The 13,988-nt window shown below is 38.2% G+C and overlaps 1 protein-coding gene across 3 annotated transcripts in view; it reads left to right on the top strand.

Annotated features, from left to right (window-relative positions):
• The window catches only part of LOC132847982 (cadherin-18-like), a 101,819-nt gene that overhangs the window by 75,486 nt on the left and 12,345 nt on the right, over positions 1-13,988 (top strand). For all 3 annotated transcript variants that reach the window (XM_060873488.1, XM_060873496.1, XM_060873499.1), the window contains exons 4-7: positions 2,596-2,715; positions 12,806-12,973; positions 13,110-13,297; positions 13,707-13,960. In XM_060873488.1, the coding sequence (XP_060729471.1) occupies positions 2,596-2,715; positions 12,806-12,973; positions 13,110-13,297; positions 13,707-13,960 (730 nt within the window). The remainder of the gene's footprint in view (positions 1-2,595; positions 2,716-12,805; positions 12,974-13,109; positions 13,298-13,706; positions 13,961-13,988) is intronic.

Genomic DNA, 13,988 nt, shown 5'->3' with positions numbered 1-13,988 from the left:
ACAGCACTGAGGGTTAAAATAAACAGAGGCAGTGTGTCATAAGATCACAGAGAAACTAAATGTGGTAGAATTTATTCTGGACTTTAAAGGAAACTGAGAGAGAGAGAATTCAGACATGGCTGCCTGGAATATAGAAAAAAATGACAAGCAAAGTCCAAACATCGTATTAACATGAAATCTAGACTTGTTTTGAAGAACATGAGCTAACGTTATGATGAACAAATCTGTTAGCAGATATACATAAACACAAACAAGTTTCTGTGTCAGTCGGTGTGACAGAAAAATAATCTGTCATGTCTCGGATCAATTAATAATAAGTAGATTCTGAATGAATCAATTTCTGTGTCAGAAACGATGAGAACCAAGAACCCGGCACTTGTACGCAGACTGGGAGGTGGTATTGATCAGAGATGGAACCGATCTGATATTCAGGTTCTGTATCGGTCTGATAACCAAAAAATAAAAATAAAAATGTGTATCAGAAAAGCAAAGGAGTAAAAAAAGGAGATATTTTTGTGCCTCGAAACATTTACATTAATACTGTACATAAAGAGACAAGCCCCTTCTTTTCTTATTAGAATCTTATTATTTTTTTACTTTATTATATTGCAGAGTCAGTGATTTGCGTGAAAGCTGCGGTCAGATTTTGCCTGTTTGTTTTTTATCTTTTTGTTTTTGATTTTTCATTTAAAATCATTTTTAAGTTTAGCAGTTTTTCATGAACGAAATAGCGTACATCGGCTTGTGCTCTAAGAGTAAATTGTGTCTGTAGTATTGACATATTGCTTGTACAGACCTCTGTCTTTAACCGTATGTGAAGGAATAATCTGGTCCGATTTGGTGCATTGATATTTCTTCTTCTTTTTTGATTACTTTCTGAATCAGCTTTTTATCCAGCAAGAAACAAGAAAGGAAACAGTGATACAGACCACGTGTATAAACGTCTACGAGACAGCTGAGACATGTTTAAAAGCAAAGAACACAGTGAGAAACAGGAAGTCTGAGAAGCGTGAGAGGAAGCCGGCGGCTGAGGGACCGGACTGATCTGATCTCAGAGCTGCTCATGGCTTTATTAGCTGGGTCATCAGTTTGTGATGGAACACTGCGGCGTTCTGCTTCTTCCACATCTTGCTTGTTTGCAGCTACAATTTATGAAGTCTTGGCGTGGTTACAGAGAACCTCAAGAGAGCAGCTTTTTAAAACGCCTCAGCCGAGAAGAGAAAACTGTTGTTTCAGCAGCGTGCAGGATCAGCCCTGTATACGCTACACTTCACATGCTAAAAAAAACCTTTTAGTATTATTTGTGCTGACGCTGTGATCCTGGAGTGTGATTCCTTCCTGGACAGTTTCCCAGCACTGGAACGCTGGTGTTTAAGCTGAACAAAACACAACACTTACCTGCGTTTCGCCTGAGCGAGTGTCGTCCCGTGCAGCTGATAAATAACTCTGCAGGAACGTGTTAGGAAAGCGCTAATTGTGCGCAGACCTTTTCCTCCCTCTCTCCATCGATTAGCCAAGCTCAGGCCGAGGAGCCATGAAGTGATCGATTCTTCACCACCCCTGAGTGCACACACACACACACACACACACCAGAGGACTCCAATTGAACTGCTTACTTCACTGACTCGATTTACTTCACCCACTCACACACAAATAAATAAAAAATTTACCAAACAAAATACATAACTGCAGTAGATGGAGTTAGCGCTCTGCAGCTCTGCAGCTCTCCATCCACGCTGATGGATGGAGAGATTTGTTTGTGTTGACGGAACGTTGCCTGTATGAACAAGCCAGCAAGAGCGAGTGGCTGGGTTAAAAAAAAAGCCCTAGGTTTATATGTTCATGCTTTGTCCCTGATAGGGAATTGTTTTTTCTCAAGGAGGTGGAGGTCAGGGTGCAGACTCGGCCATGCTGCAGAGCTCCTGGCGCTGTTAAGCTTATGGTTAAGGGCTTTGCTCCACCCTCCAGTGGCACTCCGGGAGGGCTGGGTTTGAACTTCTAATCACCCGATCTCCAGCTCACTCAAACTCTCTGACTGCTTGAATTTTAGTTCTTGTCAACGTTTGGTTTATTGAGTGTGAGAGCAGCTCAGATGTACGATGTAAAAATGATGGAGCAGAACATGATTTCGTGTCGGTCTCAGGTTGAACATCTGTTTGTGAATTTTTAATAGCAGTGCAGTCTGAACTGAATTAACTGAGTTTCCTAGCACAAGTTTCACTGAATTTCCTGCATGTTTGTGCGTGCGTGTGTGTGTGTGTGTGTGTGTGTGTGTGTGTGTGTGTATGTGTGTGTGTTAGACATCACTTATCAAACACGTTCACACCGTTTACATTTAGCCATGCCCACAAAACTCTATAAAAGGGCATTAAAAAGAGCTGAAAATTACTAAATGGAGATCAGTAATTACGCAGCAATTATATGATGCCTTCCATGTCAGGTTCTTAAAGTGTCTCTCAGCTAAAAGGACCCAATGTTTAGTGCCCTGCATATATCAGCACATCCGTCAGGACTCTACTAGGTCTTGTGGTATGACAGATTCACTCAAATTAATCCCACTTGCTCTAAAACACATCTCTCTTTCCTTCCACACAGGAACCTCGGTTCTCCAGATCACTGCCACAGACGCTGACGACCCCACGTATGGCAACAGCGCCAGGATAGTCTACAGTGTCCTGCAGGGCCAGGCGTATTTTAGCATCGACCCCAAAACCGGTGAGCAGAATCAGAGCATGCCTTCTGCTTCTCCTCGCTAACGGTGCTGTCTATATATAGTCATCACTGGTTTCCTCTGTTATTACACCTTCTACAGGGAGCCTGGCAGTTCAGGTTCATTACACACTCCTCTCCCAATCACACGCCTGAGATACAAACCCCAGGGTTCAGGGTTTCAGGTTATCACAGGGGCTTGGGGAGGAAAAGGAAAAGCTGCCACCGGTATGTTTTATTTAAGATGCAGACACTTGAACGTTCACAGGAGAAAAGTCGTCATGTAGAGCGACCCCATATCTACACGTGTAGAGAGTCTGGAGTGACAGACTGGACCTGTGTTTTTAACCAGATACTTATCATTATGTTATAATTACTTACACATCCTTGCTGAAAAACCTTGCTGAAAAACCTTGCGCATATTTGAAGCGGAAAAACAAGAAGTGTGATTGCTAGCATGTGATGGTGGAAAGGGAAAATGGCTTCCAGTTACGATTACAACCCGCTCATCTGCCGATTTTATTTTCATTGATTCTTTTTATTGTCAGTATTTTCGAGCAGTTCGAACTTTACAATTGCGTTCTTGAGCTAATCTCAAATTCTACCTCTGTAAAATAGCCCCATGACTTAAACCTGGTATTCCTGTTGCTGCAGTCTTTGGAAACCTTCGCTAAAGCGATAAGCGAATGGCGGCGCTCATCATAAAAAGTGGTGTTCTGTGTTTTCTCCTGGTGAAAAGTAATCAGCGAGTGAGTCAGTCCACTGCAGCAGACCCTTAAGACCAGAGCATCAGGAAGCCCATTAAACAACCTTCTTATTGCACCGGTTATTGTGCCAGCCTCTGCAGACTATAATTGACGGCCTCTCTTATTGTGGAGGGCCTTTCAGCCTTGTTCTGTGCTTGGAAAGAAATAAGAGTGCCTCTGAGTGCTTCCCTCCCTCCCACTAGCAGAATGCGCCTTTTGTTGCCTTGTCTTTGTGGGCAAAGCATCCCGGTAAATGTCTGTATAGCCCTTTGAGTGTATAAAGTGGACGGATTGTGTGTGTGTATGTGTGTGTCTGTGAAGACAGCAATAGATGATGCGTAGAAGGCAAGAGAGAGAAAGAGATGGATAGCGTTCAGCGAGAGAGAGAACGAGCATCGATTATATGTTGAACTGGACTTGAACCTGGCTGTAAAGGTCCATTATATAAAATTCCAGTGATATTTCAGGGAGAATGATATTGCTCTCTGCTGTAAGCCACCAAAAACCAATGACCATCTCGAGCTATCGTGATAGAAAATGGTTCACGTTGCGCATAAAGGTTAGGAATGAGTTACATAAATGTATTACTTGCCCACTGTTTAAGCAGCTTTTCAGGGACGAATAAAGCGTTACATGAACTGTTCAGATGACTAGAACATGGCAGAGCAAAAGGTCTTTCTTTTAAATATGATATAATATGATATAATTCATAATCGTAGAGCTCATTTTGTCAAAACTTATGTATTATTGGATATGATGTAGAGATTTACTTACAATCTGATAGACTTTATAGAAGATAGAAGAAGACTTTATTTTGTCACATATACATTACAGCACAGTGAAATTCTTTCTTCACATATTCTAACTTTGAAGGTTGGGGTCAGAGCACAGGGTCAGCCATGATACAGCGAAAAAGAAAGAAACTAGCTTCATTCTGAAAATTTGTTAGCATGTGAGAAAACCACTAGCTAGGAAATGATGCAGTGAAACTAGCAAACTAACTTTGCTAACATGATGTTCAATCAGAACAGGAATGTAGACTGGTGGCTAATTTTTCCACCAGAATTCCCTGTAAATTAATCATACAATCATGCAGCAAAGAAACAAACACAAAATAAATATAATACTTGTAATCCAAAAAATGTGATTAGATGATATGGAATTATTTTGCAATTTAGTGAATTTACTCAGTCTGCTAGGATATGATGTGATCTGATTGGTTGAAGTCGTCTGCCTCAGAACGCTACGTGACCGAGTTTGTGCAGAACCTTGAGCAGAGCTAGGGTTTAGTCACGAATGATGACAAAGCATTATTTTTACAAGCAATTTCTTCATCATCAGACTGTGAGACCACAACAGTCTTCCACACATTTCTTCATCACAGCGTCTCTACCTGGTGCGTTGGATATCAATCTCCAAAGTTGCTTCAAGCATTTTTGCTTTGAAAGGAAAATCTTTCATGCTGCATAGAAAGCATTCCTCATCGCTCTCCTGGCCAGCAAGCATATAGATTTCCACCTGATCGATAATCCTCGGCCATCTGAGATCACTGTACTGCATGTGTTCCAGACATCCACAGCTTGTTGTAGTGCATATAAATAATTTTCACAATGAGGTGTGTATAAAATTCTGGGGATCCTGTTGTCCGTTCTTTTAGAAACCTATTAGCATGTCATGGTGGAGTCAACGCTCCCCGCAGAGAGACACAGCGGCATCCTGGGAGCGAGTAATCCTCTGAAGATGTTCTTCTCCCTGTGCTATATATCCCGTGGGCTTCAGGTGTCAAGTGCCTGCCAGGTTTAACGATACTGACAGTCAGAGGTCATGATCAGGACAGCAGGAATCATGGGTCATATTTGCAGGGTTAGACACAGCTAAGCTCTGAGCTTTTCTGCTTGTTTTTTGTATTTTTTTTATTTTTAACAGTGTGTAAATGGAGGCATGCGTTCGAGTTTGTGTGCTAGAGTGTATGCCTCAGAATAAAAATAGAATGAGGAAATGGAGTCCTCGAGTCAGATCGAGTCGCATCCTTCTATGAGACATGTTTATCCTTTACTCAGCGTTTTATTACAGGAAAATGTCTCATTACAGGAAAACATTTTGTTTCTGTGAGAAAGCATCTTGTTGTGATGAGAGAACATGACTTTATTAGCAGAAGATATTTCGGTGTTACTACGAGAAAACGTCTCGTTATTACAAAAATAGATCACCGGTGTAACACGATTTCATCATTCACACCTTGTCAAAGCTCGATCCATATTAAACTCACGGCCGAATTATTTTTTTTGTGTGTATATGAGCCAGTGAGAGCCACTTCCTCCACACCCTCACTTTCCCTGCCCCTCATGGCCTCCTCGTCGCCCATCCCCCATTTCCCCCTTGTGTCGGTGTTGTTAGCTAACTCACCTTGACAGCGCCGCACATGCTGCTGATCCCATCTGAGAGCTTTTCAGAAGCTGTCCGACGCTTGTGTGCTCCTCAGCTAAATGCAGGAGAAGTTCTCGCCTTGTTCTCTCTTGCTGTCCGAAATTATTTTCTCTCCTCACTCTCAGCCTGTAGCCAAAACACAGAGGGACTGTTTAACGTGAACATTTTGCTTTTTGCGTTCAGTGGCGCGATGAAATCCTGCGAGCTGGCAGGTGGATCTGCTGAGGATGTGTGAGGTGGAATGTGGCTGGCGTTCTCAGAGGCTGAACAACAATTCATGCTGATTCGCTCTGGCGGACATTCAGAGTTGTTCAAGTCAAAAGTTATGTTCAGATTTCAGAGTGTTAAATAAAATAAAAAGGAACATTTTAGAATGCTGGTGTGCAGAAATATTTACAGAATCAGACATTTTCATAATATATGATAAACATCACTTATAAACAAAACACTGCTAGTATTTTTTAAATAAATAAATATTGTTCACTTGTTTGTTTACTTACTGATTTATATCAATGCATAGATTTAATTCCTAATCTTTAATTAATAATCTGACTTTGATCTCCTGTCCTGCTCAATTTATTTGTTTGTTTGCTTATTTGTTTAATACAAATTAATTTTTTTCCCAATGTTTGCGTGGCGCTACTTCTGCTAGCTAGCTAGGTCACAAAATGCTATAAATATATTAAAAATCTACAGTATTTTTCTTCAGAATTCCTAATGTTTCTCTAAACCAATACTGTAAATTTTGTGGTACTTCTACTGTATATCCTGTAAGTTACACTAGCAAGGCTTTAGTATTAGCTTCTTCTTTAGCATTTCTGTCAGTACGCACACAGATCTCTAACGATTTTTTTTTGGTGACAAATTTTCTCTATGGCTTTATTTACACAATTAGCAACAAGGCAAGCATTTTATAAGCTGTTCAAAGCTTTTTCAGTCATTTTAGTTTTCTAAATCATACATTACGAAATGTGAATTTTCACCCAAATAGCAGAGTATATATATATATATATATATATATATATATATATATATATATATATATATATATATATATATATATATATATAATAAATATATATTATATAAAAAAAAGTTGATGTATAGCTTCAAATAAAGATTCTAGACATCTGTTGAGTAAAGGGTGATAAAAGTATTTATAACTAAACTTCTTTTAAAGATTGTAATCACATTCAGTGCTTTGTTTATCTTTATGTTTATTCTTTATTCTTGTTTATTATGTAACCTCTGCGCAAAATGTTGTATTCAAAATGTGATTTCAGCGGTGAAAAAATCTCAATTAACACTAATCTCTTTAGTACACTTCATGCTACGTGTGTGTGTGTGTGTGTGTGTGTACATAAATATATTACACACTCATTGATCTGTATTTATGCTTGGAGAAAAGATTTGTCCCCGAGCGCCGATTCCTCTCTGCAACGCCTCATCAGAATTTATGACTCACTACTTCAATTGATGTTATGGCTGCATTTTAAACACGAGGCCTTCAGAAAACCAGGTTTCATAGCGTTCAAGGTTATACAGTCAACTGTAAAATAATGAAAAAGGAAAGCTGGCTAACCTTGGCCATGAAGCTCGGGCAGTGTAATATATTAAAGCGATACAGGAGGCAGGCACTGGCTAAATTGAACATGCTTTATAGCTTTGTCCAAAGAAGCTATTTGTCCCAATTTGATTTCTGCACTCATCTTTTATCAGGCTACTTGCTACTTAGCCAAAAGATGATATTACAAAAATGGAGTTTGTGTGTTACACCCCGCTGTAATGATCTTCAGGAGTTTAAACAGGAGCCAGAAATGTCCTGCAGCTATCGATCAGTGAAACACCCAGGAGTTCAGGCTGCCTTTCCATGCTAATCACTTTTAGCTTCAATGCTTTTGTGGACTTTGAAGCAAATGTTTTCTGTGTGATGGAACTTTACACTGTGTTTCTTTTACGTGCTCTCGGCTTCAGATTTCTCACAGTTTCCACTTGTTTTCTATTTTCTTCCTAACAAGTTTCAAGTTCAGCTAATGTGGCTCTGAGTTATGCTAGCAGCTGTTCTTGCTGTTGATTTGTTGTTAGCAAATGTACAGTGCTCCATTTGATCATACACTAAGCAACAAGGGAATTATTTTTTGACAGTTTTTACTACAAATAATTGCTTATAGCTTTTACAAATAATATTGTTAAATTGTAAACAATAGTGTAATAACATTTGTTTTGCAAACAATTAAAAACAAATAAGGTGCTTTTTTTACAGCAGTAATCCCTTTACATAGTAGCAATTAAAACATTTCTTGTAAATCTCAACTTAGTCATTACTCCGGTGATTTGCAGTGGTTACAAATAACTTTGGTTTTTAAAATGAAAATGTCCACTTAAGAGTTTGGTACCTTTCTCTATTTTTCTGTCTAGTTCTTTTTATTTCAATTTCTGTGAGTGCTGCAGTAGTCTTTGCCCCACACCAAATCCTCTCATTGGTTGCAACAGGTTATGATGCCTTTCCCAAGTCAGTACTGATCAACATCCCACACCTCCTGTGGCCCATGGTTTGTCTGTATGTGTACTGTACTTTCAAAATAATAATAGTAATTAATAAAAAAAACTGTGTTAATGTGTTAATTGTTGGTGTTAATTAATTAATGCATTACACAATAATAACGCCTTAACATATATATATATATATATATATATATATATATATATATATATATATATATATATATATATATATATATATATACTTGCTCATTTTTATTAATTATTTTAAGTTGTGATTGTAGAAAAGGTTCAAATCCTCTGTACTCTGTTTAATTTTACCGCTCAGTCTTTCAAGCTGACAGATATTGACTTACTGTAACTATGCTGAATAAATAAAAATGAGGTGATTTGTATGGAATCCATTCAGAACTAGCGTTAAACAAATGAAGCAGTTTCTTATGTGTCCTGAAAGAGTACAGGGAGCTAAAAAACAGTGCTCTTTTAAATCAATAGGAAGTTACCTTTTAAATAAAGAGCCACTATTTATCAATAGCACATATAACCTTTCTCATGTTTAGCTTGAGTTGATTTTTTTCAAGAAAAAAAAAATCATCCCAGTTTTTTAGAACACCATAAATACAGTAATGTAAACTTAATGAATTAATTTAGTGAATTCCATACTGCTCTTTAGGTTCTCATTGCTTTTAACCACAGGTGGGGGAACATTTCTTACCTGTAATACAGAAGTGGTATTATGAATCACAGCCCTTTACTGGGGTTATGAAACTCTGCTCTGAATCTTTTACAGTGTCCATATCTTGCTAACAAATGTGCACAGTGTGAAACAGGCGGTGTTGTATAAAGTACTAGAAAGCAATACTTGAGTAAAAGTACAAGTATCATACTAGAAAAAAGACTTTGGTAGAAGTGAAAGTTACCTTTTAGAATATTACTCAAGTAAAAGTCTTAAAGTATCGGATATATACTGTACTTAAGTATCAAAAGTAATTTTCTGATATTTAATGTTTTTAAATATTTGAAGTAAAAGTAAAAATAAAATTTCAGTGATTTTCTGTAGGCATAAGAGCAGGGGCGGTTCTAGGATTTCATCTTTAGGGTTTTAGCCCTCAGTGGAAATTTAAAACAAGAAGAGTTTTATATTATATATTATATGACTACACAGTAAGCCAAAACTTTTGGTATTATTAAATGGCAAAAGTGGACACCAAAATTTTATGCATGATGTAATGATGCCAGTCTCGAATCAAATCAGTTCATATGTGTGCATTCTCTACAAACAGTGTGTCTAATGAATGCAGTCATTAATAAAAAAAATATTCACAAGACAAAGACCAAATCAATAAATGTTATTTTTATTTAGTATTGAATGGATTGTTTGCATTAATATTTTATTTGTGCTATAAACTCTGGTAATAAGAATAGTGAAATTTCACTGCTTTTGGTTGCCGTATTTGCGGCTTTCTGCCGATTGTTATAGATAAATGCCTCCAGCTCTGACTGCGCTTGCACGCTGCGCGTGCCTGTGCTTCTCCGAAGAGCATGCGGAGCGTAATGCAATCTAGGAGCAGTGATTCGCCAAACCTCCCTTATTGCAGTTGCACACATTTCTTCTGATTTTATTTTGTAGTAACGAGTAACGAAGATGCTTAGTGGAAATATAACGGAGTAAAAGTATACATTTTATCTAGGAAATGTAGTGGAGTAAAAGTGAAAGTTGATATAAATTTAAATAGCGAAGTAAAGTACAGATACGTGAAATTACTACTTAAGTACAGTAACGAAGTATTTGTACTCCGTTACATTACAACACTGGAAACAGGTTCGGGTTATGCTAGTTAGGTGGTTAGCTGCTTAGCACCAGACACCTGATTGTTAACTCAACATCATGTGAAACCTCATATCACATGAAAACCCCTTAACAAAACACTGAACAGAAACTGCCCGGTAGATGGATTCATGCAAGAAAACACGGAACATCATGGAAGAGCCTGCTTTGCAAGGAGGAAATACATCATACTGAAAAATTAGCAGAGGTCAGATATCAGTGAACAAAAATGGCTGCAGAATCACAGAGCTGAAATGTTTTCCTTACTGATGGGAAAGCGTGAGGCAAGCTGTTATTTAAAGTGGCCATGTGCTGGATTTATTTTGTTGATGCACAAATATGTAAACAAGAATAAGGGTTTAGGCATGTACAATGTAAAACGTCAGATTATGGAGAGCAAGGATTCAGTGTTTACCTCAGGTAAAATATGAACGGTGTGAAACCTCTAACTACACAACCGGGATTGCAGTTAGCTGAGTTTATAATCAGGCAGGGGAAATATTTCACATGTGAAAAGCTCTTCTATGCATTTAATGCTCTCTGTAGATTCAATAAATCTCAATTCATACAGGTTAAAAAAATTCTGTACTTGTGTTGTTTATTTTCAAGTGAAGTTCAGTCATTATTAGCTGCTCTAGCTAAAATACTAATAGCATATTTTAAGTACTCATCAGAGTGAAGCATTAACATTATGATTTTTCATTTTTTATTAGAAGTATGGATCATATTTCACAGTTTATCACTCTCTACTGAATCAGATGACGATCCTTGTGTTTTATGTTGAACCCAAGGGAAGCATCCATATCCCTCTTTGTTAAAAATGGCCTCTGTTCATGACTCTGCTATAAAACTATTGATAGTGGAGTCATGAACATTTAGCCAGAACGACTTATAAAATGACTTTGCGACTCTCTCTGGACTCATAGGCCTCAAGGACTTTAGTGAACTTTTTCAGTGCTATAGAAAGTCGCATAGGACACATACTTATACTAAAGCTTGCATTAACATTTTTTTTTCACATACTTTGAGAAACACGCTACATTAACATGCTGCGGCATAAAATAGATCTAATTATGCATTTCCGTAGGTCACACTGTATCTACATATCAAAGGCTGCACATTGGCATTTATCTCAATGTCAGCTTCTAATGAGCAACCTGAAATCCTGAGGTAGATAGCACAGGCGCTAATAATTAGTTCACACTCTGTCATAAAAAAGACAGATTTTACTGCTCATAAAAAAGTGTCAGACTGAGGTTTGCTTCTAATTTCCAGCCATATTTGCACAATGGTCTAAAGGAGTTTTGATTCCTTAGGGTTTCTACAGATGCACTGCAATAAAGCGACCTGTTATTCTCTGCACTGGGGTTTATGAAGCCTAGAGAACCTGTTGGCCTGTGTGTGAGTCAGTAATTGGGCATGACACAGTGTGTGTATACTGTATGTGTCTTTAAGAGACTTGAATTCACTGAGGGGTCACAAACTTTTTGCCAGGTTTCAGCTCTTGTGCTGTTACTTAATTAGGAAGTGAAGCTCTGACATAAATGTCACAGTCCAATTAATCTTTTGTTCCCTGCTAATAGAAAGGAACACTCTAGTGATACTGTGTGATGGTGTGGTGTTTTTTGTTTGTTTTACTGCAGTATTTTAAAACTGTAGAGACCCCAAGTCTTAAAACTGCACTGATTAGTAGCAGGTTTTCTTGTTTTTTGAACAGCAGCTCTAAAAGCAGTAAAGCTTTAAATCACACGTTTATTTAAATGAGCTAACTATGCTACTAGTTTAATAAAGTTATCAAACTAAAATGATATTCTAACACATTATAATATCTATGGGAAAAGTGTGTAAGCGTTAATATGGTGAGCCTTTATGGAAGGAGTCTCCAGTGACAATGCTTTGTAATAACCGGAGGTAAGGTTGTATGTTCAGAAGGAATAAAACAATGTGCAGGATGAGACCCCAAGTCTTAAAACTGCACTGATTATTAGCAAGTTTTCTATTAAAGCACAACATCAATTTGAGTTAGGAATTTTCCCTATTACTCCCACAGATGGTTAGGCCTATACAAACTACTCCTACTGAATGTTTGATCAAGCATAACTTCTCCCACAAGAAATTTGTCAAATCCTGACTAATCCCACAGGAGGTTTATTCAATCCCATCTACCCCTGCAGAAATGTTGATTAATCTCAACAACTCCCAAGGAAATTTTAACAAAACCTTATTATTCCCAGAGATTGTTTGACCAGTCCTGACTACTCCTACAAGTAGGTTGAACAAAAATTTGTGTTAAATTTTGACTAATCCCTACTTCTCCCACGGAATATTTGAACAATCCTGATGACCGAAGATGGTTTACCCGTGGTAAAAACACACTACCATTTCTTTAAAAGGTCTTTTAGTTGTATGTTGCCAAGAAATTAAGCATTTCCAATCACGTATAGTTTGTATAAATGTATTTTCCCCATCAACAGATTTAGAAGGTTACCACATTTTGACCTGTCACAGTTTAAGTGAATTTAAGTGATAATCCCCCCAAAAAACGTTGTGCTGACTGTCCTGTAATCAAACAGTGTCTCTCTCTTTGTTGTAGGTGTCATTAGGACAGCACAGGCCAACATGGACAGGGAAACCAGAGAAATGTACTCCATCATCATCCAAGCCAAAGACATGGCCGGTTCGGTGGGGGGTCTTTCAGGGTCCACCACCATCAACATCACGCTCACAGACATCAACGACAATCCACCCAGGTTTCCTCAAAGTGTGTGAATCTTTGCTCTTTTTAAGATACTCTGTGCTGGTCATGTACAAAGGTTAATGTAATGCAGTCCAATTAGCATCAGCATTTTAAACAAGTACAAGGTTCTGTTTCATCAAACATCTGTTATCTGCTCCAGAAAACTACCAGCTGTACGTCCCAGAGTCTGCTCAGGTTGGGAAAGCTGTGGGGAAAATCAAAGCCAACGATGAAGACCTTGGAATCAACGCAGAGATGGAGTACAAGATCACCAATGAGGATGGGGCGGCCATGTTTTCCATCTCTGCTGACAGTGAAAAGAGAGAGGGAGTCATCTCTCTGAGAAAGGTGTAAAGATCATAATCAATATTGAAGCAAATTCATTAATTCAATACAAACTAAAAAATAAAATGTACTCTTGAGTTTTGGTTAGAAGGTACTGATTGATGAGGTTTTTCGAACAGCAGCTCTAAAAGTAGTAAAGCTTTAAATCACACGTTTATTTAAATGAGCTAACTATGCTAACTAGTTTAATAAAGTTATCAAACTAAAATGAGATTCTAACACATTATAATATCTGTAATATACCGGTAATATGGTGAGCCTTTATGGAAGGAGTCTCCAGTGACAATGCTTTGTAATAACCGGAGGTAAGGTTGTATGTTGAAAAGGAATAAAACAATGTGCAGGATGTATTGTTATAGGAAAGTAATGAACTAAGTGACTCCAGGAATCAAATGTATTTCCCTCCATACAGCATCTAGATTACGAGACCAAAAAGGCTTATACTTTAAGCATAGAGGGAGCGAATACACACATGGACCCTCGTTTCTCACACCTTGGCCCATTTAAGGACACCACTACGCTGAAGATCATTGTCGGGGACGTGGACGAAGCTCCGATCTTCCCTATGGATTATTACATCATGGATATATACGAGAACATGCCGGCCGGCACAGATGTCGGCGTTGTGACGGCTCAGGACCCTGACAACACCAGGGGAAAAATAAGGTAATGTCCTAAGAGATCATATTAACCA

This window comes from Tachysurus vachellii, chromosome 1 (assembly GCF_030014155.1).
Source record: "Tachysurus vachellii isolate PV-2020 chromosome 1, HZAU_Pvac_v1, whole genome shotgun sequence".
Taxonomy (NCBI): domain Eukaryota; kingdom Metazoa; phylum Chordata; class Actinopteri; order Siluriformes; family Bagridae; genus Tachysurus; species Tachysurus vachellii.
The sequence above is the reverse complement of the archived record's forward strand: the minus strand, read 5'-3'. Positions and strand labels throughout refer to the sequence as shown.